Source organism: Penicillium diatomitis, assembly GCF_028827545.1.
Source record: "Penicillium diatomitis strain IBT 30728 chromosome Unknown utg000003l_segment0_segment0, whole genome shotgun sequence".
NCBI lineage: Eukaryota > Fungi > Ascomycota > Eurotiomycetes > Eurotiales > Aspergillaceae > Penicillium > Penicillium diatomitis.
The window spans coordinates 2,677,722-2,703,514 of record NW_026623175.1 but is presented as its reverse complement, the minus strand read 5'-3'; the positions used below and the strand labels follow the sequence as shown (position 1 = coordinate 2,703,514).

The following is a 25,793-nucleotide window of genomic DNA, read 5'->3' as shown; positions in this document are numbered from 1 at the left end:
AGACGTCAAGAATCGATTTGGAGGGTTCAGGTACAAGCGGGGAAATCTCTCTATCGTTAGGCGTACAGTACTACGGTTCAGTTACTGGATATGTACAACGATACGGTCATGTGCTCATGAGACTGTCAGTGTCCGCTGGTTCACTCGACATTCCATTTTCTTACACCCCAAAACCTTACCCTGCAATGTATTCCGAATCACCAGACAAGTCCCGCATATCTCAGTCGGACCCAGCAAGGGCTCGGATGGTGAGCCACGGACCTTGCGTATGGAAGAAATGAGTCGCCCCCTTCCACGGAAGATGAGACGAGACTACCTCCATTCGTCACGCAGATCGATGCAATGTTGAATGATCGACCATGGCATTGCATTGTATGTACCTCGGTGGAAACTCCCGATGCAATCGCGATGTCACTGTCATGATACCAATCCGTCGTACGTACCAATTTGCACGTTCTTCCTGGCGGCAACCAACGCAACTCCCTCGTTATCGAAGAGGATTCCACCATCTTCCCTGACATGGTAAGATTGGCGTTTTTTTCTTAAGCTCCACCACTTTCGCACGGTGGTCACCGAGTCACTACTGACTCCTGGCTCCTGAGTTGTCAGTATTCACTGGTGTTCCTTTTCGGAACTCCGACTGTTCAGAGATTGTTGCCACGGAACCCAAATCGCGCTTGGCGAGATCAGTTCCTTAGCACGCCCAAGTCTTCTCACGACAAAGTACAATCACTACTATGGCGGCGTCGGGCTTGCGATCGGAGCTCCACTTCCTGATGGCGTGACCATCCCGTCAATCAGTGCGCCACCATATTATCGTCCGCAATCTGTTGAACTAGTCGCCGATAAGCAAGACAGAGCGGAGAGGATGAAGAATTAGCTTGGCTTGGCTCTGGGCTGTCAATCAATTGATCCAGAAATCCAGAGGGAGATATCCAGATCAGGTAGGTGATAACGCGCGATGGGCTCGGATGTACATATATTGACGGCATTGAGCTAACTCTTTTTAGAAGGGTCCGGCTTGGTGATGAGAAGGCTGGGCTTCTCTATGTTCGGTAGCCGGAGCATTGGCCTTTGCCGCGTGGAATGTATGGAGCTCGCACCAGCTGCATCAATGTGCTCTCCCCAACCGGAACAAGCCCGCATCCCTCGGTTGAAATGTACATTGATGCAGATGGATCAGAGGACTTCTAGAGGTCTTATTCTTCTCTCTTTCTCTCTCACTCTCTATACATCACGGGTACCATATCCAACATCAGCCGGATAAACTACCCGCCCCGTTGAAATTCACGAACCACTGGGCCAGTGGGCTCAGAGCCCGTGGACTGTAGCACTTGGTCACCCGCAGAAGCCTCACTTCCAAGTTCCCTCCCATAGCTCGACTGTAGGTATTCGAGCTCGAGCTGGAGCTTCCCCGCAATTCTCGCTCAGACGCTGTAAGACGTACCTTTGCTCCTACAGGGCTCGGACGTCAGTGCAGAACAGCCCAGACTCTCGAATGGCTCGCGGTGGAGAAAAAAGCGACCAAGTGGCTGGGAGATTATCATTCCTCATCACCGCCAAGACGATGTTAATGACGTGCGACTCACGAGGCTGGAGTCTGGGAGCCCGGGTAAGTGGTGAGGGTAGAGTGCTGGCACGCAGAGCGGGTCGCTGGTGATTCTGGCAAGTGATGTAGCTACTCCATACTATTGTTCTCCGACATACTATAGCACATTGCTGGATTTTTTTTGCTGGCGGCCGGTGAGCAGGCAGGCTCCAGTTATCATAGGCATCATCTCAAAAGCTGGAGGCTTGTAACCTTGGCAATATAGAAGCGAGTCCAACAATCACATGAGAAGAAAGCCTAATTTTCCTCAAGCGAAATTGGGGCTAACTCGAGCAGAAGGGACTCTTTACCTTTTCCCAATCATTCAAACGGTCGCGCAACATGCAAAGCTGAAGTTTATCAGGTAAGCTGGCGCGGAATAAGCTTCGGTGAATGTTTTGCACGCTGCGATCCATACATGACCAATATAAGGGTAGGTAGAAATGACATTTTCGTGGACACCCGGCTACGTACCAACCCCAGCTATTGTTTAGATCGCTCCGAGACTGCAGTCTCAATAGGTCAAAATGGCGATAATGCTGAGATGAGAATGCCGCGTCATCAGGTTAATGGGAACATTTGGCAAAGGTTGTCTGTCGAGGTTGGTGTCTCCGTACGACGCTCACTTTGACGTATACAGAAGCATCCTGCCAGGAATATATGTGCTTTTGAAGTTTTATATGAAACCAGAAGCGTTTTCAATAGAACTGAACGCTGATGACTGGCGCATTCATTCAAAGACTGTCAAATAGCTTCAAGGTCTCGTGGATACTTATCAGTTCATAGGCGATAGACAGACGCCCCAGCTCGAGATAGTCGGTGAATGAGAGATAGCAGCAGCATTGAGGGATAGTCCCGCTAGTCTAGATGTAATTAATCCCCAATGTGATGAATTTTTCTTGGGGCTTGTCAGGTCTAGTAAGCTGCCTGATGGAGTTTGACATATGAAATCCTAAAATAGAGAGTCTCGAAGTTTGATCAGCGATCAAAAGATGTGGAGTGCAAATGTCATGGAAGCTACAGTGAATCTCTCTACTGGAGTTCGTAGGGGTCACTTCAAACTGGGACTGCGTGTGCAACTGTGCATCGCGCTTCAAATCTGGAACAACGTGTCCCCGGCTCCCACGTGAGCTGAGCTGCCATGCGAGCTCAGCCCACGTGTGATTCCACGAACAGAAAATGTCGTCCTCACCAGAAGTCCCTCAGGTCCATTGCTGCTTCCTGCTCCGTGTTTGATGCTGCCTATCGCATAGACACTAAGGAAAAAGCAACTTTCTTTCCCATCCAGCCATTAGTCTAATCCTTGAAGGACCTACACATCCTGAAACAAACTCTTATGCAACGGCACCGTGGATCCTGGTCAAGGCGTTTTCCATTCCAGATAATGTCTGTGAGGGTCTAGCTTGAGCGACGGACAAGAGACGCAATTTGATGCCTGCTGTTTGAAGAGTTGACTCCGTGAATAATGCCTGTGTTGTTCAAGGTTGAAGATGCTTTTCATATACACGACTCGCGCCTCTAGAGCTGATGGATTCTCTACCGAACGTCGAGGCTGTCATCACCAGACCACGAGGCAAACTCGCGCCGTCCAGAAACTAGCACATGTACTGCGCCAGCTAACTCCTCTCGAACTTACCTAGCGCGCTTCAAACAATCCAATCAAGCGGATAGCATCCTGCATCGTGCATTTCGCTTCCTCGCCGAAGGACGCGCAGCAAACCAGAGACTTCACCTGTTGCTGTCGACGTTTCCCGAGCTAGCCAGAACCCATGTTCAATTGCGAGCCCGGTCATCGCTCATTCAAGCTAAAGCTGAAAGGCCCTTGTCTGGTGTACGAGCAACGTCCAGGAGACTGCTGGCGCCCAGCCCCCCTCATCTGGACAAATCTACGAGGTGTCGCCCGATCGAAAACAGGGGGCCTGTACTTTAGACGAGTCACAGCCCCCACGATAGCTGCGAATGGGCGATTGGACTGCTTATAAGAGGCTGAGACATCCACCTCTCTCCGAATGCAATGGATAACTTCATTTCCACACAGCGCCAAGGGTAGAGTCGTTGCAAACTTTCACTCAACTGCTCCGTGCTTTCCACGACTATTTTCAGTTTGTCTTTTCTATCTCGGACTAGGGTGATCCGTCGCAAAATGGGAAAAAAAAGCCCCATGTTTGACACCCTTCCTTATACCATTGATATGGTATATAACGAGGATTACTCCGCAACCTGCGCGTACCGAGTTAAAGGGACGGACAATTGCGCAATTCATTTGACCAAACGGAGTCTGAAAGAAGCCAACCACATCCTGACCAGCAATTTCTCGGATTTGAGCAAACACCCAGAAGAACAGCGTCGCAGCCCTGCCTTCTTCAGGATACTGCAGAACTTTGCTGAAAGTAGGCTCTGCCACAATCATGCCAAGCATTTTGATCAGGCTGCTTCGCAATGGTGCGACGAATACCATCAAAACTACCGAGATGTGGCGGATACCTTGACGAGGTGTCTAGCTCTTCCCGGGACTCAAGTGCATGGAGCGCCTTTGAAAGCTACCACTCCGATGAAACCCCAGGTGTCTGTCATCTCAGTCGAACTTGATGAGCGTGAGTGCGACTCGGATGATGCTAGTTCTGTTGAGACCGAACAGGACGAAGAAGTCGAGGATAGCGACATTGATGGTGTGACCACCATAGAGAAGCCACTTTGTGGAACACCGCGGGGTATTCTCGACCCGGAGTCAGCAGAGATTCGGTCAATCCAGCGCAATCTGACTATGAGTCAAGAGACGATCATGAACAGAATCGCCTCTAAAATCTGCCAGCCAGTGGAGGGGAAGTCGTCGAAGAAGGGCTGGATATACCTTTTGAGGGTCCCTAGCTTGGGACAAGGAATGTATAAATTCGGGCATACGACGTCAGAGCCTCCCATGCACGATCGATGGGTTAAGCATGAGAAGTGTTATGGTCCAGTCCAGGAGATTCTGACCTCTATGACGCCTTGTGCCTACCGCTTGGAGCAGATCATTCTCCTGGAATTCAGAAATAACGAATACCAATTACAGGAGCCGTGCAAACAGTGCAAGTCATCGGGCAATGAATCCGACAAGAAATCCCCTCGTCACCACGAACTACTGAGGGTCGAAAAAGTTGAAGAATTGAAGGAGAGACTGAACCAGTGGGTCTTTTTCTTCAGAGACGGTCCGTATAGGAAATCCGGCACGCTCAATCGGAAACTTCTCGAAAACCTACCACCAAAAGACGATGGCCTCAAACAAGCGATTCAAGATCTTCTCAAAAGCAAGAGGCGAACATCTAGCGCCAAGAAAAACCCGCCTTCTAGCCAAAGGCAATCACAGGCATCAGTCCGGAACCCGATTTTCACAGATTCACATGCGAATGTCAGACCCCAAACACCGACTGCCGAGGACTGTGCAGGAATCACGTCGAATCTTCAGCACTTGCATCTGAGCCCGTCGCCCACTCAGTCAAAGGCCACTCGGAAAGTCCCAAGGCGACGCGCGAATAGTCCCAGGCCTTCGAAGGATAAAGACAGTACTAAGACTGCGTCCGCATCAAATTAATCTCGTCTACTACAGTCATCCACGCCCCCAGGGACTGCCGATTCGAGTACACAGAGTTCTTGTATCTTCCGGTGACGCTGTGCGATGTTCTTCCAAATCTTGTTTCTCCGTTTCGTGGATTCGTTTGGTTGTCTTGTTCAACCTGTCTGGGCCATAAACACGTCCCGAGTTGAATTATGTTAATCAAGAGCCAATTCTGTTTTGCAGCCCGCAATGCTTTTCTCCCATAATTGCCATTCCGTTCAATAACGTCATGAAGAGGATAATTATACACTAAACACTGGCACAAAAACGCGCCTGTGGTAAACCCATAAAAGACCATACGAATTCCCATATCCCAGGACACATCCACCAAGCATTACCCTCCAACACAACTCCGTCCGCGATCAGAATCCAAACATGGAATGAGATGAATGACAATTACGATCAAGACTCCAACCCGAAATGCTCCAATCCTTTCCCTTTCTCACAATCCTCTCATCACCTCGCTTTTCCTGCAGTCATCCGTTATCCGTATGACCCACCCCTCCAAGGTCCTCGGACTGAAGTATCTCAACCCGACGGGAGGACTTTAAGATTGCAGCGCGACTTCAGCGAGCATCTTCTATCAGGCTTGATACACGTACACACTCCCGTCTGATCAGGACCAAAGTACCACAGTTTCCCTCTTACCTCGTAAGTCCCCAACGCAAGCCCACCATGTATCACGTGGAAATTATCGGGCGTCACTTAGATCTCTTCCACCATGGACTTACATCGTCGCACTGATAAGAGTCATCCAATGCAATGGCCAGAGATGAAGTATATCGCATCGAAAAGCGTGTAGAACAACATTGAAGAATGTACCACCTGTCTAGATCTTGCTCGGTGACGCAGGGCCGGTGACTCCCTCTGAAGCACCGACGGTCAATGCTCTGCTGCGAGGGTGTGCGTGTTTTTCCGCTTCTAATTGACACGCCTACGTGCGGATCGATGTGAATGTCGACTGGGCGTTGGGTTTAGAGTAGAGGAGGTGGGTATGTTAGAGCAGATTTAATGTTGAGAGGTGATTTATTATATATGTACAATCAGAATACAGAGGGATGGGTTGGCAACGTATCTTCTTTGTATAAGATCTATAACTGTAGTATCCCGTCTTAGGCATGTTTTATGACTAGGTAGGTACCTGGGTACTCTATCCGCTCTGCTACGATAGACTCGATACAGTTGGAGCTGCAGCTGTGCCTATGTCTCCATAAAGGCCATCGATAATGTTGTGATGAGTTTTCATGTTTTGATTCATTCCAGTCATGCTGTGCCTGCTCTTCACATATCCCGTATATACATGATCATTCGAGATAGACGGGTGAATGAATATCATACTTGCAGGGGAGAACTCTGGAAGAAGTCCTCGAATCGTAGGCAATCATCATCCATTCATCAAGGATCATCGGAAAGTCACGTCACTGACTGAATCAATGACAGATATTCCAGAATGGAATCGAAAAAAAGAAGAAAAAAAAAAGAAAAACATGAAAAGGGATAACACACAAAGGGAAATCGTTCAATATACATTCTACCTCGTCGACTCCCAATACCCCCAAAAGAGATATCAATTGGGAGAAAGGCAGCCACGAGGCCAAAAGAAAAAAAGATCTTGAACAACAAACAAAGGGGTCAAACAACAGTCGCTCAAGTCCCCAGAAAGATTCAATGGCTCCGGAAAATGCAAAAAAAGGAATTTTTTTAGCACTGAATAGAATAGCAGAGCTGGACCGGTCCCATAATTAAAGTGGCAGTGTACTTCTCATGTGAGCGAGGACCGTAATTCAGAGTGGGGTTATTTTTACCCCTTTCGTACTTCCGCTTTTTTAAAACTCGCGGGCCCGCGGGGCACACAAAACACGGAGAACTTTCACAAAAGAGAAATTTCTCCCCGTGGGGCCCCACTGCCAGTAACGGAAACCGGGGCCGTCGACCGCCCGCTTCAGCCCGGGAACATCGGGGTTCATCACTCGTCAAATCCCATTCCGAGATTGGCGTCCAGGCTTGTGCGTTGAGCCTCGGTTGAAAGTCCATGGCCGCGGTCTTCAGAATGAGAGTCCGTCAGATGGGTAAAATCAAACACTTTAGAATCGGTATCAAATCCCAAAGCCTTCATATCAAATTCGTAGGCCTTTTCTTCGGCGCCCACGCCAGGAACAGAGTGCTCTGGCTGCTGTGAAGCGTGTTCCGTGAAGAGATCGGCGCCGGCGTCGTCAAAGTTGATCAAAGCGTCAAAATCGTTCTGTGTGACTTCGGCATCGTTGGCAAGATCCATCAGTTCTGTCAGACTCATCTCGGAGTTGAGGTCGGGAATTGCAAATGCGTCGTGAGAGGCGTAACTGGGGTTGACGTTGTTGGTGCTGCCGTTCTCGCTGCTGTCGGAGTGTGGAGGAGTAGAGGCGAACAGATCTGTGGTAGGTTGAGGGCGAGTCGGTGTGGGTCGTGTCTGAGGGTAGGTCAAGTCTGGGATCTTTTGAGCCAATGAATCCGGCGGCGGTGTTAGGGCGCTGGGACGATTCAGGAGGTTCAGAGGATCAGTGGTCGTCGAGGTGTAGTTGTTGGCCGTCGGAGCAGAGGCAGAGGCCGTTGTCACATCAGCCGTGGATTTCCGACTGGGGCGAGGGCGCGACGATTGCACATCTTGAGGGGCAACGGTGAGTTGAATGCCCGCTTTGCGAATGGCCGCCTCGAGGAATGAGGTGGCAAAATCAGCCGAGGCGTAAATCTCGCGCAAGCGCTGGAGAATTCGCATGCATTGGTAAAATCGCTGCAAACTCGTCATTCGAACACTGGGATCGGTGGACTTGATGTCCAGGAGATGGATGATCACAGCGGGCAGTAAGACCGTGACGCCGGTCGTTGGGTAGTATCGAGTCAAGTCGAGGACGTGCAGATCCTGGGCAATGTTGGTGATTTCAATCGCGGCAAAGCGAACTTTGTTGCGCGACATTTCCTGTAACTCGGCATCGGTAGAAGGGTAAGGGATAGCGGGGAGAACCTGAGGGCGATGCAGCGCACTGGAGGTGGTCAAGTAGACCATTTTCAACAACGCCCGGTGGGAGTGCAGAACCTCTTGGGCCTCGGAGAGTTTAGCACCTTCCGAGGGCGAGTATCGAGTCTCCATGGGAAGATTGGCCCGCCAGTCCTCCAGTTCTTGGTCACAGCGCCGCACCTCGTATGTCTCGGCGGTCGACTTCTTCGGTACCAGCATCATGGTCGTCTCCATTGTTCCGCCAAACTTGTGACTCAAGACGGAATATTGAGCCGAGAGCACGTGGCTCACACAGAGACATAGCTTGGCTTTTTCAATGAACATCAGGGCCAACTCTCGCTGGTGGCTGACATTCTGCAGGATCTCCGAATTGCCTACCATCTTCACAATCTCCGGAGAGAAGGAGTGGAATTCAAAGTCGTCCAAGGTGAGCATGGGGACGTCGCAATCATCGTCCTTGACGCGCATTGGGCGTCGCATACCCAGTGCAATCAACCGGTCGCGTGTATAGGTACTCCACCAGATGCGTTTCCACATGCGTTGGCGGCGACGTTCCATCCGGGAGTTGCCCGGATCACGATGTAATCCAATGGTGTGGGCCAGAGAAAGACTCACGCCCATCCAATGCCAGGTGTCCTTCTGATCGTCGGGGGTTTCGTACCAGTAGGTCATCAAGAGCAGTGACTGCACCAGAGAAATGCGATCCACTTCATAGTCAAAATCGTAGAGAAGCCGCGCACGTTGGAAGAAAATCTTGCGAGCGGCTTTCCTGGTATGGTATCCAGCCGCCTGGAGATGCTTCATATCGACAAAAGCCATACCAGCGAACATGACGGCCTGGAAAAGAAGCAGACTGATTCGACGAACGCCGTCATTGTGCACAATAGTCTCAAGAAACTCTTCCAAGTCCAGCAATGGCATATAAGTGTGCACGTAGTGAATATACGCCTTGATCAATTCGTTGCGCAGGTTCACATCAGGGATAGTGAGGGCGCCCTTGGCGGCCAGGTAATCGATATCTTCATTTTGAAGTCGAGATGGCAGAGCGCGAATGTAATCAGGTAACGAACGGGGTTTCGGTTGCGTTAGTCCAAAGTGCGGGTCGAGGAACTGCTGGAATTGCAAAGGAGCATTCGTAAGCGGTAATGATGAAGGAACGGCTGGACTGGGGGCCATTCGGCGACGGTAGTGATTATCTGAGCCAATTCGCTGAGCTTGTGACTGATCTGCAGTGATGAAGAAAACCATGAGGGATTGTTAGTCATGAACTGGCAAGTTTGAATCAAAACCTGACAGCCTGAAATGTACGCACACAACAAGTGAGGCATATGGTGGCCATGGTCAATATCGACCGAGTTCGACGAGGGCGAAGTCGGCTCCCTCTCGGCGAAACCGTGAAGAGGTCCTAGCGAGCCTAAGGGATTCTCTTCAGATATGTCTCCGGGTGAGTCCGAAGTGTGATTGATATCCATATCAACGCGCGACTTCCTGTTACACAGCGCAAAAGAGAGAGAAAGCCGATGTTAGTGACGAAAGTCTTGAATTGCAGCAGGAGAGTAAGAATGGCAACATCCTTGAGGGTGGGCTTTTTTTCAAAAGCACAACCCTGCGGAAGAATTGATGTGAAAATTTCAGATCAGCGTTTTGAATGGTGATGACAAACTTTCTGCGTTTACTCTCCGTTACCACACACTCGACCTGATCCAGGCGACAATTTGTGCAGGGAGAACCATTCTCCACTACGTCGCAGCGTACTTTGCGAGCCCTGCAGCAGCAACATGCTTTGGACGCACGACGTTTGACAGGACGGTTATGGCCGGTCAGACCGGCAACTGAGGACTTGCGTTTCGCCGAGTCGGTCTCGGTCATTGTGGCGGTTGTCGCACTACTCATGATGATGGTGGCGATTACGGGTGGGAAGATTGGTCGGTGCGGCACATTCGATCACTGCGGGTTGAGACTGGGTGTGCGGGTAGCTCGAGAAGGGAATTATTATGTCGTCGTCGCGTTCGCGAATGATGTAGAGAATATCAATACACAAACATCCAGAATTGAAGGATGCAGAAGAAAGGGAACAAGAGCAGAAGAGGGGAGATTGTTCATCAAAAAGAAGCGGATGGAAAGAGAATCTGGGGAAGAAGCCGCGCACGGGGCCGGGGAGAAGGATTGTTTAAGTAAAGTGTGTAGACTGTAGACTGTAGTCTCCCTCGATGTTCGGAACCGTGCAATATGAAATTCAGAAATACTAAATCGGAATATCATGAGAGAAAAATGAATTAAATAAAAGGGTTCTGTAGAAAAGGGCCAGAGTCACGAGCGGGAATGTTCACGAGGCAAGTCTTGGGTCGTTTCCCCATATTATGGAGAGATGGGTGGGTACTGGGCAGTCGATGTACCCCTACCACCCAACGGAGGATCAACACAGTCCGGTGCTCGAGTCCCCTTTGACTCCACGAGGCGATGAAACGAGACCGTGGTAGCAAAAGTGAACCCACGCGGAGGGTTGCGCAGGTGTAAATTGGTCGGAAGTTGGGGGGAAGAGGGCAGATCTGTACCTAAACTGCCATGCAGCGAGTCCACTACTGAGGCCTGGAGGTACCGAGAAGTGAATCATCAACCATTCACAACGGTCCGATCGGAGTCTGGGTAGTCTGGGGTGGGCCGTGGAACAGGATCAGACTAGACTCAAACAAGGAAAGACTCCCCACAGTCCCACTGGCGCGACTTTTCCCCTTTTGGCCGAGAAGTGTGGAGGGGCCGACTGCGTCACAGAGGCCGACGATTCAACTTGACGTCCTGGTCTGTAATTCTGTATTGGATGTTCTCTTTGTATCCTGGCTCGCGAACGAATGTCAAATTGTCGAGAAGAAGACATGGTGAGGGGTACTGTCTGGACTCGACGGTCTTATCATATAAGGCTTTGCAGTACCACGAAGATCTAAAATTGTTGCCATGGATGTTATAGCTCGTCTCGAATTTGCCGAGTCTTGTCGCAGGTCGGCACTGCAGGACTCCAGTACAACATCTGAACATACTCAATAGAGTCAATACAGATTCACTGCCCATGTACTCAGAATTAAAGCGGCAGAGTCAAAACCAAAGCTCAGGTCAACACATACTGTATAATGCCGTCGCTCCAGAATCTGCGACTGTACAGGCGAGTTGACAGGGGAGATCATCCGATGAATACTTACAACGGTTTCAATCACGATGTATTCTACTCATTATGCTTTCCACATCACCACCCCAGTGCCACAGTCGAATGGGTTTGCGTCTTTGCAGGTGCGCGATTGTTCCGACTCTCCGCAGTCCGCATGTCATGGCGCAAATTACCGCATCTGGAGGTATTTCTCCTAGACGCTCGGCCCGCCCGACCACACCAGGCTACCTTCATCGGGACCGTCACGGTGCCGGGGATCCGATGCAGCTCCTGGACGGCCGGTCGCTTGGGGGATGCTTTTTTTTCCTTTGCATCGATCTGGGAATTGAAGCCATGATATCATTTGGCATACGTCCATGAGTTTTGGCGCTCTCAGTTCGAGATCGATGACTTTTGTTGTCGGGGCCTGGGTCTTCTGCACTTTCTCCTCATGGACGGATTTTACGGATATCTCAATGTTCGCCCATGTCTGACCGTTCTTTTGTTCGTTCCGCATTTGAAACGACAAGTCACCGTGAAAAGGCAGTAGAACTTGACTGAGTAAAGTGGCTCCGAAAAGGGGGAGAGAAAATCACTCGCCGTGCAAGAGCGATGTGGAGTACTGGTGTGTCATTGGGGAAGAGAAGGTGGAGTGGCCCAGTCCACCCCACACTGGGAGATGGAGTCCGATGAGTGACCGCCACCCAGTCACATGTCTCCAATACAAATGATGAGCGACCGAGTGAACGCCGAATAGGGATAATATTCTCACGGTACCTGCCGTACTACTGATGTGATCACAGATTGGCGAGCGAGAAGGTTTCAATGGAGAACCTTCCAATTCAATTTGTCGCCTTAAGGCATCAAGTATAGATTCCTCGCGAGAATATACTCGTACTGTAGGTGTCAGTCTCATCTGGATTACCTATGCGCACATCTCCCGTAGATGGTAGGAAGCATGTACAGACCGGATTCCATTCCTCGCTGACATCGCAACATTCTTCGAGAATGGAGATTCGTACAATGGCCTGCATCGGCGTTTTGCCGAAACATGCGGAAATCTTTCCGACACGCACCGACGTCGCACATGAACACGTACGTTACAAGTGTAACGTATAGCAGAGCACTAAGACCCACTACACGGGACTTGGCAAAGTTGGGGGGGGAAGAAAACCAGAGGCCCCACCGGAACCAGGACTCGCTGGGCTGGACGCGCCGCTAGTCTCGATGCAGCCTGGCACCTGCAGGACTGGAGACCCAGACCCAACGTCAGCTCCGCTGACAACCGCCGCTGCCATCCCACGATAACCTGCGTAGTGCATACGCTTTTCCCCCTCTCGCTACTATCAAAGCCAAATGGGAGGACAGCATATTCGATATCAAAAAGGGATAGCATTGAGAGTCAATTATAGGTAGCCTCCATCTCGCTTGGTATGTTTGCTAAACCCATGTCAATATCTTCCAAAGGACATGTAAATCAATGGAGGCATGCAAGATGATGAAATTCTGTGACACCATCACGTGGTCGTTCTAGTCCAACGAACCGAGGTAGGAATCCGATTCGTAAGTACAGTCAGCTAGATCACGGGATAAGGCACCAAGGGATCGCATCCATGGGGATGCTGCGAGCCTGCAATATTGATGCTTTCCCGGACGTTAGACGGTTTTTAGAGGTATTAAAGACTGATCAAAGGTGCAATACATTGAATGACAGCAATTTTGTATGCCCTGCAAAGTCACACACATCACCTGCCCAGGGTCCATACGGAGATGTTTATCACTATAAGACCCCTACCATTCATTACTCACTTCTGCCGTGTCTCAACCCCAACTTTCCTGATCACGAATCAGTGGTAACTGAATCATAAGCCGACATTAATAAAGCGCAAGCCATACGGCAGCTCTACATGAAGATGGGCATTTGATCAAACTCGTAGCATTTGTACTATAAATGTCGTATTTCTGACCGCGAGTCGCTGATCCCACACGGTCCCACAAAGTGCGAGGCGATCGACCTGAGGGAAATGGATACACAGCAAACCACCGCAGATCACACTACGATCAAGAATGACACGCAATGTGCTCGCCACACAAGCACGTTAAAACGCAAGTGGAACCTTGACAGTGGACATTGAAACAATTGTTCGGGTCCAGTGACGAGTCACTGCCAGACTGCCAGTGCTTTCATTAAGATGCCTTTCGGCAGTGTTCATGACTCGCCAATATGCATCGAACGTTTGTGTAATCGACCGTATTCATTGAGGAAAAAGCAATCTCGTGCCAAACTTGCGTACACCGTACTATATGACTGCACCGAGCAATCTTCCCCTAATCGCATCGAGTGGTTTCGAGCAAGAGGACAGCTTCAAATGCGAGTCATGAAAATCATAAGCAAACTGGTATCACTTGATCATGTCGAGAATTTTGCATCCCACATTAGTGACCAAACCGGCATACATTGGATGACAACCATGACACTCATTGCGTGGCCGTGAACATCGAAGCTCATGACCCACCGCGCACAGCCGCAGTCCGTGCAACGAAACAATAATCCCGCCCCCAGCTGCATTGTTCCCCTCCCCAATGCAAAATGCATGGAGCATAAGCGCATTACTAAGTCGAGTTGGTCTGGACCCTCGTTTCTTGTCATCCAGTGGGAAACAAAAGCGTGAGCTACTACTTATCGGGAAGTCAACAATATCCACATGGATTTCAAAAGAGATCAACCTCAAAAAAAAAAAAAAAAAAAAAGATATTCAATGAACACAAGAACGGTCTCAAATAATTACGGGATGGTGTCTGTTTTCAGGATCTCGATCAAGGTCTCCCGAAAAAAGGGCTGGACAGTAACGATCCCCATTTAAAACGGTCAGTAATGACTCTGACTCATATTGCGCAAACAAGTCAACTCAGAGCCTCTACCTGTGTGTGATCTTATTTTCTAATCAGCACCACGCTATTAGTAGTACTAGCCTGAGACTCAAAACTTCTAGTACCGCGCCGTGCAGGTGGGACGAAGTGTGAAGAGCAAAAACTTAAAAACCTGGCCGGGCAGAGCGCCCTGGCGCCTTAAGCCACCAGAACTTGAATAATAATATTAATAATATTTGTATTTGTTAGCACAGTTACCGAGTCTACCGACAGACGAGGCTTGCTAGTTTAGGTTATGATTCAATTACTATGCAAACCAGCTTCGACACAGGCGAGGTGAACACGGGGTCAAATATTCATCCGTATCTCGGCGAGTTTCCAAGTTCCAAACACACGTGGAGTCGTACTGGGTTACCGACAGATGGGAACCATTAAGTGGATAAATCGCGATTGATGGAGCGCTCAACTGACTACTGTCTGGGCGTTGATAGGTCTGAAGATCATAATTATTAGAGAAACACTAAGTGCCGAATATCGGAGTGCGCTGTTTCCCGTCGAGTCATTTGCAGAATTCAGATGATGTTCGTAGTTGCACTGTTGCAGTGTGTAGGTCCAAAGAAGCGTGTATGGATGTCGGCAGAGATTTCTATTGGATCAAGAGTATGTGTGTTGACTAAAAGGGCGAGTTGATCAGATATGATCCAGATCTGGTTTCAATTTACATATGAACATCCGGTCCTTGCACCAGTCTACTTTACGCCGTCGTCCGAAGGGACATGGATGCAGGTCTGGGAAAAATGGCCCTTTTTTAGACTATACCAACTTATCATCCATTGGAAGCCCATCCGTGTTTGAGGCATTTTTTCTTGCTGAGCAGTGGACGCTAGTCTTCTCATCCGTGAAGCTCTCGTGACCAACCCTTTTGACAAGGATGGCTCATCGTGGAATGAATGCATCTTGACAAGCTCCAGAGTCTGCGCCAAGCACTCACCGCTTAGCATCGCTAGAATCAGATTCACAGAATGTACAGTCATGTTCCATAAGTTTTTAACCCCCTGCCCCACACACCCTTAATTACATAATATACTGCCGGTCGCAAAACCTCCACCAAAACTCCATAATATTGATAATTCTACCAAATAACTAGCTAACGCACCCCCATATGCCCTAATATAGCGTATACCACCCCTGCGATTCAATGATTGCTTCAACCCTGTTAGGCATAGTCTCTGAAAGGTGTTCTAGGTGCCGTATATTAATGTTTTGCCATGCAATTTGCGCAGTTTCGACCAAGATTCGCTTAGTCTTATCGTTGTTCTTTATATGCAGAAGATCAGGCCGAATCTTATAGATTTCTGCCTTCAATAGGGCCTATAGGTTCTCAATTAGGTTAAGGTTAGGCGAATAAGGCGGCCAAACCATCACCTCGATCTCTATATCTGCTAAAGTATCACGCACAACGTACGTAGTATACGTAGGTACGTTATCGTGTATAAAAATCCTATCTTCAGTAGGTAGTAACGTAGGTAGAACCCGGTAATATAATTCCTCGATAACGAAACGATTAACACCGCTACGCTCTGACTCAGGATCGCTAAATAGAGGTATTAAGCCCGTACGACGCGAGGCCGAGAAAGTAGCCTAGAATATCTGCTTAACCTGCTTTCCACGCTATAGTAAACCCTGGTATTAACCCTCGCGTGCTTGGTCCCGAGGGCGTATAAAAGTCCATTCACGACGTACACTAATTCCTCGCTCAACAGTACATTCATCAGACCAATAAACACGGGCCTAATCATCAGGTATAAATAAGCGATATTTGAGAGCCTATTAAAGTCGTTTTACCGCGTAAATTTCTTCAAGGTAAGGTCGCCAGCTACAGCGCTATTTACGCATATTCTCAGCGTTAAGTAGTCGTCGAATTAAGGCATATTTCACTTTATAGTCGACCTCAGTAAGTAGATCTTCCTATATAACGCGAGGGTTCTCATGAATAACCTAGATAATTCGGTCTTTGTCGGCCTTAGTGAGCTTCTTTAGCCGGCCTTTGCGTGGCTTCGAGACACCATCTTGTCTTTCTCGCTCTTTAATGATCGTATATCGAATTGTTAAGAGAGGAATCCAGGGGTAACGCTTATGAATACGCTTATAGCCCCAGTTGATTGTATATAGTTCGCATATACGCGCGCGTAGCGTAGGTGTAAGCTCCTTCGATCGAGCCATATTAATACAGTAGATAGTAGAGCGTGTAGAATATATGTAGATGTGTGTAGGATTAGTATAAATCTATCTACGTGGGAAATTTTGCGTAAAATAGTAGCTGTCTCGCGACGCGCTGGTTTTAGCGTGTTCTCTAGTAGCGCGTATAGGGTAGGCGGTAGGCTAACCTAGTAGGCGGTAAGAAAAGTGGGTCAGCAGGGGGTTAAAAACTTATGGAACGTCACTGTAGATTCCCCAAGAGGACACCGTCCGGTCGTAATGGCCGTGTATTAGAGCCGCGTATTGTGGATGACGGGGTATTGTGGGGGAAAGGGAAGGATCACGAGGGCGTGGAGAAAAGCTGGCGCATGGAGAATGTCGGGGTTGCGGGGCAAGTAGCCCGCGCGTAGTTCAGCTGGGATGGCATGCCGAGTCGGGAAGTCAGTTTCAAAGGGGGTTTAGCTAAGGCGGGATGGGATGGTGAGCCCAAAAAGTTGGCGAGATCCGGATTTTGACGCGACTGGGGAAGGAACCGGGTTGGATATGTTGGGCATTATTGGTTCGTGGTCACTGGTGAGGACTGAGCGATGTTCTTGGATTGTGGCTCGACTGATGCAGAAGGGGGAAAGTATGGGGCTCGAGATGCTTTGGCCTCTCAGGGACGACCGAGATATTCGAGGTTGAGGGTCCAGGATAGGAAAAGTACGAGAAAGGAGGACATTGAATGTGTCATCATTCAAAGACTTCAAGTATATTCACGAGTCTCGGCCCAGCGGACGTCAATGAATGCTTGACGAATGAGATGTCTTGCCACATGGAACAGTTGGCACCTCACCTATCAGGTCTACAAACACTGGACACTAAACACTGGACACTGGACACGCTGGGCTGGCAAGTGCCAGTACAAGTGCACTAACAATTCAACTAGTGCCGCCGTGCCATCCCACAGCGGACCAAGAACTAAATAAGCCCAGAGTATATACGATATGTGCTGAGGCGTAAAGCAGTAGACGTCACCCATCACCGCCCTGCTTCCTTTTTCCATATTTCCCAACTCAACGCACTTGTCAAATTCTCCCATGCATGACAAGGTCTCCCTTTTGGCATCAGTGAGTAAGTGGACTAGGTTCAGTGCAATTTCCGAACCATTCCATCCAAAATGGTTCAACATGTCTCCCCAACAGACCGCCCCAAATCCCCAAACCTTATATGTGTTGGCGGGTGCGCCTTTCCCCGATTCTGTCCGATCAACACGAGCCACGAACAACTTCTGCATATCCAATCAAACAGACACTTCATGTCAAGATGGAACCAAACATTCTTGGCACCTGCCCGACGGTTGGAGAAATCGCAGTGTGTGTGGAAGAAATAACAAAGAAGGTCAGGGAGTACAATCATCCTTACACGAGTCGTAGAGATGGATCTACGTCAATTATGCTGTATGTAGTTATGGGCTATGTAGTGTGTAGTTTGGAACTTATGTGCCAATATGCCACCTAGGCAGTGCTAGGCCTGCTACCTAGCTACCTGACCTACCTACGAAAATATACAGCAACGACCATCCATGGATAACCCCATCCTCTCACTTGAAAAACCTAACCACCTGACGCTAGGAAGACCCGATACGTATATATGTCTAAATAAGGTGGGGAGAGCTCGCGACTGGCAAGAATTTTCCTAAAACCCCACCGCAATCAACCCATTCGCCAGTCACCCTGTACCTAGCTAAGTCATGAATAAACGGAAGAATCCACCCGAATGGATCCGATGATAATCACCCACCTACAGGCCTTCCTACTAAAGTCAATAGCTACAAGACGACAACCAGCCATCCAGAGCTGGGTACCGGTCTCGTGGAGATGACTAACCCGAGGAAAAGTACTGACGGGTTCCTCTCAGAACAATCACTGGCAGTCGCAGGTGCCGATCCGAGCCTTCATGTTTCGTTCTAGACTTGCCTTGCCGAGCGGGATTGCCGATGTCGGGTTGACTCCAACCTTTGTTCTTGGCAGTGGGGGTTGACAAAGGAGGGGTGGATTAGATTCTTTTCATCTTTGATCTCTAGATCGTAGAAAAGAAAATGAAGACAGGAAGCGAAAGGGAAAAGAGCGCGAGAAACCCCAAAGAAACTCTGGTGGAAGAGGATACGATTCCAAGCTTGATATACATCCTCGTTGAGACGCCCTGATGACCCTTGAATATATGTCGGTTCGGGCTGTTTGGGGACAAGACAGCAAACTGGATCCATGGGATCCCGCCACACCCAATGAATCGTAACCACAAATTTGATACTCGAGATGCTACCTGTGCATCACCATGAATCCACCTTAGGAATGGCTGGGGCGGAAAATTCAACATAAAGTGCACAAGTCATGTAGACAACAGCACTAACAAGTTTGTCATATCACATAAAACCATCAACATCATAAACTAGTGTGAAACTCACCAGAGCCAGGGTGCGAAAGCCATAACCCCCACGCAGCTCCCAAAGATATCAATATGTCCAAACCAAAAAAAATCACCCCAGAAAAAGGTAAGCACAACGCCATCGCACAGGACACGGACACGATACACACCCAACAGTAGAATATCCATCAAGAACCTTAGCCATAACACAGTCATGTTGACAATCGTCTGCCGGTGTACGAAGCTCCCCAGGAACCAAAAACCAACACAGAGAACGAAAAGACACCACCAGCTGATAATCCAACAGTCTGACAACTCCGTTCGAAATCGCCGAGAAGGACAGTGCATCAAACCCCTCAGGCACCGCCTGTACCCCGTCCCATCCTCTCAATCGAACTCATGATCCCGCCACGACCAGGTGTGGGCATGGCGATGCCCGATTTATTTCCACTTTGACCACGCGAGTGGCCAGCTGGAGCACCAAATCGAGGGATCCGCTTCTCTCCTGCTCCGGGAGCTCGCGTTCCACTCGGTGCTGGGCCAGGAGCAAGTCCCATTCCAGAACCAAAGCCTGAGCCCGAGCCAGATCGCGAGTTTGACCCTGACCCCATGCGGCCACCACGGGGATAGTGATTCTCCACGGGTTCAGCACTGGCGCGACTCTGCACGTCGTAATCACCCATAGAAGAGACCGAGGCTTGACGCTGACGTTCGTGTTCCTGGGATGGACCGCGCTGCGCCGTCGTAGTATGCTGTATGGAAAGCCATTCGTCCACAGCGGCCACGAGCTCGCCCTTCTCTGTGCGTTCAGCATCGAGTTCCACGCGAAGATGTCCCATTTCTTCCTTTAGGGCGGCAAGTTCCTCCTGCAGACCCCGGATCTGAGCCTCAAAGACGCGTTTCTCGTTTTGATGCGCTTCATTTGCATGCTTGAATATGCTCGCCTCGGCCGCCTCAGATTGCGCCGTGTCTCGCTCGACTCGGAGACGTTCACTCTCCTCCACGGCTTCGGCAAGCTTCTTTTCAACTTCACGAAGGCGCTTTTCCCACCGGGTCTCGTAGCTCTTCTTCAAAGCTGCCACCTTGGTCTCATGCTTGCTCTTGTAAAGGGTATGCAACTCACGAGCCACCTTTTCAACAGCCTCTTGAACCTCCCGCGCGGTAGCTTCATTGGACTGAGAAGCGCGGCGAGATCCATTCTCAGAGCCTGCTTGAGAAGCAGATGCCCCGGCAGATGAACGCGCAGAAGTAAGCTGGGTCTCCAGTTCAACGACCCGTCCTTCCAAAACTTCCTTGCTCTTCTCCGCCTCTTCGGCCCGATGCAAAAGACGCTCTCTCTCTTGCTCTCCATTCTCCAACTCATCCCGAACCGAGCGTAGCACGGTCTCCATCTCCTTGCCGCGACGATCCCATTCTGCCTGTTCCATCTCCAATTCGTCCTTTCGTGCCGCCTCGTTGCGGACTTCTTCGAGAGCCTCGCCAACGCGGCGCTCGGCGTCGGCAACGGCAGTCTTCAAACTAGCCACCTCGGCTTCTTTTCCACTCAAGGTAGCCTTTAGAGACGAAATTTCGGACAAGAAACCCGACTTGAGTGATTCAAGCTCTCGTGGGGTAATTGAGGGAAGCGAGCGCGGAGTGGGAGCGGGAGGGATGTCAAAGTCCAACAATGACGACATCTTTGCAGGTGTGCGATCAGACTGCATAGACTGTCGCATAGGTCGCACGGGAGACCGTCGATTGGGGGAGTAACGTGCGCCTTGGAGGGATTGACGAGGATAAAAGTTCATGTGATCTGTGAGATCAAGCAAATTGGATGATTCGCTCACATGACCAACCCTGTGAGACTCTCGTCGTCTTGGCGTTGGCGATCCCACTTGCGGAACCGCATCCATCAAACTGTTCCTATATGGTCTCCGTGCAGTGCCGGGGGTAGCAGGAGCAAGACTATGACGGTGACCACCCGCGGAGGCGCCCCCATAGTGACCAACGCTCGTGCGCATAGACTTGAGAGGAGACTCAGCCCGTAGCTTTGCAAAAGAGGTCATATCAGGCAAGACGGAAAAATTGCTGAAGCCAGTGTCATCCATTGGGTCTTGGTCTTCTTCAGTATGACCGCCATGCCGATCCGCGCGTTCAAAGTGCTCGTCCTCGTGAACATCGTCCTCGTCGTTGTGTAGGACGGTACTCATGCCTTCATTACGTATTTCCTCAACCACGCTGTTGCCGATTGTTGAACGATCGTAAGTAGCATTGGCGGTAGATTCGTAGTTGTCAGTGTGGAGGACACTGGATTCTTCTTGCAGCTCAATGTGAATCTCTGGCGTCTGGTCCCGGCTCACCATGCCTTTCTTGTATCGCTCCTTGGCTTCCGCATCATCGTGATGATCCCTAGGTGTCTGATCAAACGAGCGTTTTCTGGGCGTAGTAGAAAGAAGATTCTTGTCCAATCCAAGTGAGGCACGGCTCAGCGCGTTGGATGTAGGCGAGTTGGCTTTAGGGATCTCGGCGTCATGGCGACCTGAGGATCTTCGAGATCCAGCCGAAGACTGTGACTTTTCGCTGATTGACTCCCGCGGCGATGGCACAGACTCGACAGAGCGGAGATGCTCATTCATCACAACTTGCTCACGAGCGATAGACACACGTCTATCATCATCCGTTGAATTCGGAACGATCTTGCTCAGCGAAAGTCGTTTCTCAACGGTCTCGTACTGCAGATTCTGCGCACGTCGCGCGGCAATGCTGTTTTCCCTGTCATGACGAAACGGCGACTGGCGCGGACCTTTAGGAGACTGTGTTGGACGGCCCCCAAAAGACTCGCGCTTCAAAGCCCTCGTCGCACTAGGACTAGCCATCGCAGCCACGATCTCCGGACGGATCGGCGAGCCAGAAGCCTCAACCGTGACTTCTTGTCGAATTTCTTCCTTGGATATCTCTTCCTCGGATAGGCGCTGTTGCTCATCCTGCACATCTGCGTCATCCTGCACTACTTCCTCCGTCTCAGGCCGAAAAGGTGAGCTCGCCTCTTGCACCTCCAGATCCCCCATCACAGGCGATCTGGGAGTGGAAGCCTCACGCGCGCGATCAAACTCCTCTTCCTCGTCCTCATCCCGTACATCCGCGCGGAACGGGGAGCTAGCCGGATCGTCATAAGCAAGCCTCCGATCCAAACCCGGTGACAAGGTGTGTACATCCCGCAACGGCTGCCCTTTCTCCTCCTCATCTTCGATGTATTCTTCTTCATTCACGTCCACAACATGAGGTCGGAAAGGCGAACTTGGCGGCTCTTCCTCCTCCTCGATTGCGAAGTGGTGGCGCATCCCCGGAAAAGTACTTTGTTGATTCGTTTGCTCGCGCATTTTCTGAAAATCGACCGTATCCTCGCGGGCTTCATAGCGAAACGGCGAGCTCGCGATGTCTGCGTCGGCGTCGTCGTTATCGTTTTCGTCAAAGTCTTGATATAGGTACTGATCTCGCTCATGACCATGACCGTGGCTTCGATCATCCGCGCGATCATCATCGTACTCGCGGTCCTCGGGTAGATAATCATTTGCGCCATCGTAGTTATGCACCGGCAAGTAATTCTCGGCGTCATCCTCACGGATTTCCTCGGGGCTCAGGCTTCGCGCCTCGTTGTTTGAGCGCGACCATGCCTGTTTCAAAGGACTCGATTGCATCCCGGGATCTGCGACGCTCGGGGCATCCAAAGTTTTTGTGAGGAAAGGCGACGATCCAGCCACCGAGGATCTAGCCCGGACATTCTGGTACGACGAAGACAGCGGTGAAAGTGGTTTGGACATTCCTGAACTGAGTGACGAGAAGCCCTCGGTCCAAATGTCTCTAGATTTGTGGGTGTATGCCAAAGGGTAGCAGAGCAAGGAGAGCTGTCTGCGATCGAGCAGGGTTCTCACTTGTTTGGATAAACCGCGGAGCGGAAGCGGGATGGTTGCTATGTAAACAGAGCTAGTCCGCTTTGAGTATGGTGGGTGTATTGATAGGACAAGAGCCTTGCGCGCCAAGAACAATGAGGCGCACCACTCCGCAGTCTTATCCAATACTGGATGGAGACCGATGGTACGAGCTCTAGCTGAGTGCATTATCTCATTTTCGAATGGACTTTATTCTATGATAGTTTCTCTCATATTCTAAATTCAACAAATAAACCAAGTCGAGCCCTCATACGCCATGCAAGAAAGGGAGGAAAAACTTGCTTGCACCGCGGAAATGCAGACAACCCTGAAGACCCAAAAACCGCCTGAGCATTGCAAATTGAATCGTAACCATGCAGTCGTAAACGCATCCTCTTGTAGACTTTCCAGACAATTGAGGTGTATGCATCGGAAAGTGCTGTAATGACGTCTCCGCCTCAACCCCTCCCCCCCCCAAATCTTCAATCCCCTTTCCCGGTCTCGTTAGCTCGAAGATCAGCCTGTGCCGTACCCTCGGTCTCAACATCGGTCACCAGTATATGAACCACATCGTTTCGAGGCTCTTCTGAAACTGACATGTATCGGCATCGCGCAGCGGGAGCAACTGTAGCCGATGAATTCTTCTTCTGGTGGATGAACCAAAGCTGCGCGGCACCAAGCAGCGCAATAAACGAGCTCCCCCACCAAGCAAGCGCAGTGCAACCAATCTGAGCACCAGTACTATAGAGAAATCCCGCGACCGGGGGTGCGACAGTGCGAGACGCAGCGCCAGCAGATGCAGCCAACCCGTTAATTTTTCCAAGTACAGAATCGGACGGGCTGGCTTGCTTGATGAGGATGAGGAGAACGGGGTAGTCGATGATAGACAAGACATTTCGGACTATCAAGCAGGCGTAGATCCCAACAAAAGTGAGATGCGGGGGCAGAACAGCGACGAAGGGGACCATGAAATAGGCAATTGGATGAAGAATTGTCACAACGACAAACAAGCGCCAAACACCGAGCCACTGGGCCAAAGCAGGGAATATCACGCTTTGAATGACCAACGCGATGATACCGTCTGTCGACATAATCATTCCAACTGTCTGGGTCGACAGGCCCACGCCGCCTGGAATGTCGAGAAATGAGTTTTGACCAGCTCCATGGCCACGGCTATTCTCATCTTGGAGAAAAATGGGCAACAGGTGGTCATAGGTCATTGAGTGATAGGTGAAAATGGCAAGCGCGACAACCAACATTGTGACTCGCCAAGTAAAGGCTTGTGGCTTGCTGCTCTCTTTCCAAGCCTGGGGTGAGCCGTCTGCCATGACTTCCCAGTTGCCATCATCATGCAAGCTGACCTGGTTGAATGTCCCATATGATTCCGCACGTAGATCAACTCCAGCATTGGCGGTTGCACCAGATGTGGCAAGAAGGGGCTGTTCAGCCGAGGTGTGCTCGAAGAATTGGTGAGTACTGTGAGGTTGCATCTCCGGATGGGTCTCCTGAAGAAACAGCCATCCGCCAATGATGCTCAAAAGCAACATCAGGGAGCACACGAGATTAGGCAGGAGGTACGGGAAGCGTCCGAAGAGACCATCGGCGGGAAATAGAGCAGGGTAACCTTCGGCAGGTTTAACAAGCAGCCCGCCAATTGCTAAAGTCAGTGAATTAGCGTGAAACCGAATCTCCAAATGGGTTGGGGGGCCAGTCTGTCTAGAACTGAGCCCTTACCTGGTCCAATGATGGTTCCAATTGACCAAACAAAGGGCATGATAGCATATGCCCGTGCTGTGACACCAATCTGGTAAGCTCACCCAGTTCCATCACGTCTCAGGGAAATCACTAAGAAAAACACACTTACGTTCATGCTCCGGGCGCTTCACCAACTCGCCAACCATGGTCTGGATAACGCCGATGTTTCCGTTCAGCGCACCGCCGAGCGCTCGGCCGAGAAGAGCGACCCAGAAGTTGGGGGCAAACCCGACAAGCAGTAACGAGAGCATCGTTCCGAAACAACCTGAGAGTAGCACAGGTTTGCGGCCAATACGGTCGGACAGACTGCCCCAGAACATTCCGGTCATGGCTTCGGCCAGGGAGAAAGCGGAGATCAGGATGCCCGCGTAGAAAGAGGCATCGCTCCCACTAGCCATGTGAAGATCCTTGACCATGACCCATGAGTAAGGGAAGATAGAGGTCAAGGCAATCGGCTCGGCGACACGACATATTGCTTCAAGAGCCGAAGAGAGAGGGAGAGAGAGAGTCAGTAAAAGGAGAAACGCAGTCATGCGACAATCACGAAGAACAGCAATGGACGAGAAACTCACCCAGAAGAAACAGCTGAAGGGAGGGGAAACTGTCGTCCGGTGAAGCAAGAGATCTTGTAGCTGGTGTTAATACCATCGTCCTGAAATATTAACCGAGTTCTTACGGCAAAGCGTCTCAACAGATTGGCGCGTCGAGACTTGTTTGGCGAAATTTGGTTTGCCGCTCCAAGTGATGAGTATGAGGGAACTCGATGTCGGTGAGAAAGTTGGTTCAATAGCACGTGCGAGGTGTTGAGTGGAATCTCGCACGAATTATGCGAGCAGGACGAGCACGGAGAAGAAAAATACGGCACTGAAGAGCGAGCAGCACGAGGGTATCGACGAGCGGTGACTTGGGAAGGAATTGACCGCGGTAAGGTGAGCAAGTAGGACTGCTAAGGTGGCAGAGGGATGATCACTAGAGGAGACAGAGGAATTAGAAGAAGTCGCATTTCCATTACTAGAAAGTCTCGCTGTAACCAGCCGAACTGAGACCCGCAGGGGAGGGGGGTAAGTCGGAACCAAACTTATGTCGGTCACGGGCACCCCTTGTGATGTACAAAGACAATCAGGGGTACTGTACTACATTACATGATGGGGGAGATAGTACCTTAAGGTACCGGTCGAGTATTCTTCTGCACGAGAACGCACAGCAAGTACTGCAAATTGTTGAGCTTGATGCCTACCAACCTTGTACAACTACACGATTTCTCTCATGCGAACGCTGCCTAGGCTGAGCATTGGGTTTCCGCGTGACATTTTGTTGCCGAGTTGAGGATGAGACCAAAA

At 50.2% G+C, this 25,793-nt stretch overlaps 4 protein-coding genes across 4 annotated transcripts; 1 reads left to right on the top strand and 3 right to left on the bottom strand.

Annotated features, from left to right (window-relative positions):
* Positions 1-3,731: 3,731 nt before the first annotated feature.
* Positions 3,732-5,159, top strand: N7539_003104 (GIY-YIG nuclease family protein; the record flags this gene model as incomplete). The annotated part of the gene is made up of 1 exon (XM_056932707.1): positions 3,732-5,159. One exon carries the CDS (start codon positions 3,732-3,734, stop codon positions 5,157-5,159), a length of 1,428 nt encoding a protein of 475 aa, XP_056792666.1.
* A 1,990-nt stretch (positions 5,160-7,149) lies between these two features.
* farB1 (putative C6 transcription factor (Ctf1B)) lies at positions 7,150-10,068 on the bottom strand (the record flags this gene model as incomplete). Its single annotated transcript, XM_056932706.1, has 3 exons — positions 7,150-9,401; positions 9,488-9,659; positions 9,781-10,068. 3 exons carry the CDS (start codon positions 10,066-10,068, stop codon positions 7,150-7,152), a joined length of 2,712 nt encoding a protein of 903 aa, XP_056792665.1.
* A 9,078-nt stretch (positions 10,069-19,146) lies between these two features.
* On the bottom strand, positions 19,147-22,590 carry N7539_003102 (uncharacterized protein; the record flags this gene model as incomplete). Its single annotated transcript, XM_056932705.1, has 1 exon — positions 19,147-22,590. The coding sequence occupies one exon, from the start codon at positions 22,588-22,590 to the stop codon at positions 19,147-19,149; it is 3,444 nt and encodes a 1,147-aa protein (XP_056792664.1).
* A 590-nt stretch (positions 22,591-23,180) lies between these two features.
* On the bottom strand, positions 23,181-25,101 carry N7539_003101 (MFS transporter; the record flags this gene model as incomplete). The annotated part of the gene is made up of 4 exons (XM_056932704.1): positions 23,181-24,355; positions 24,433-24,489; positions 24,563-24,928; positions 25,026-25,101. 4 exons carry the CDS (start codon positions 25,099-25,101, stop codon positions 23,181-23,183), a joined length of 1,674 nt encoding a protein of 557 aa, XP_056792663.1.
* Between the last annotated feature and the right edge of the window lie 692 nt (positions 25,102-25,793).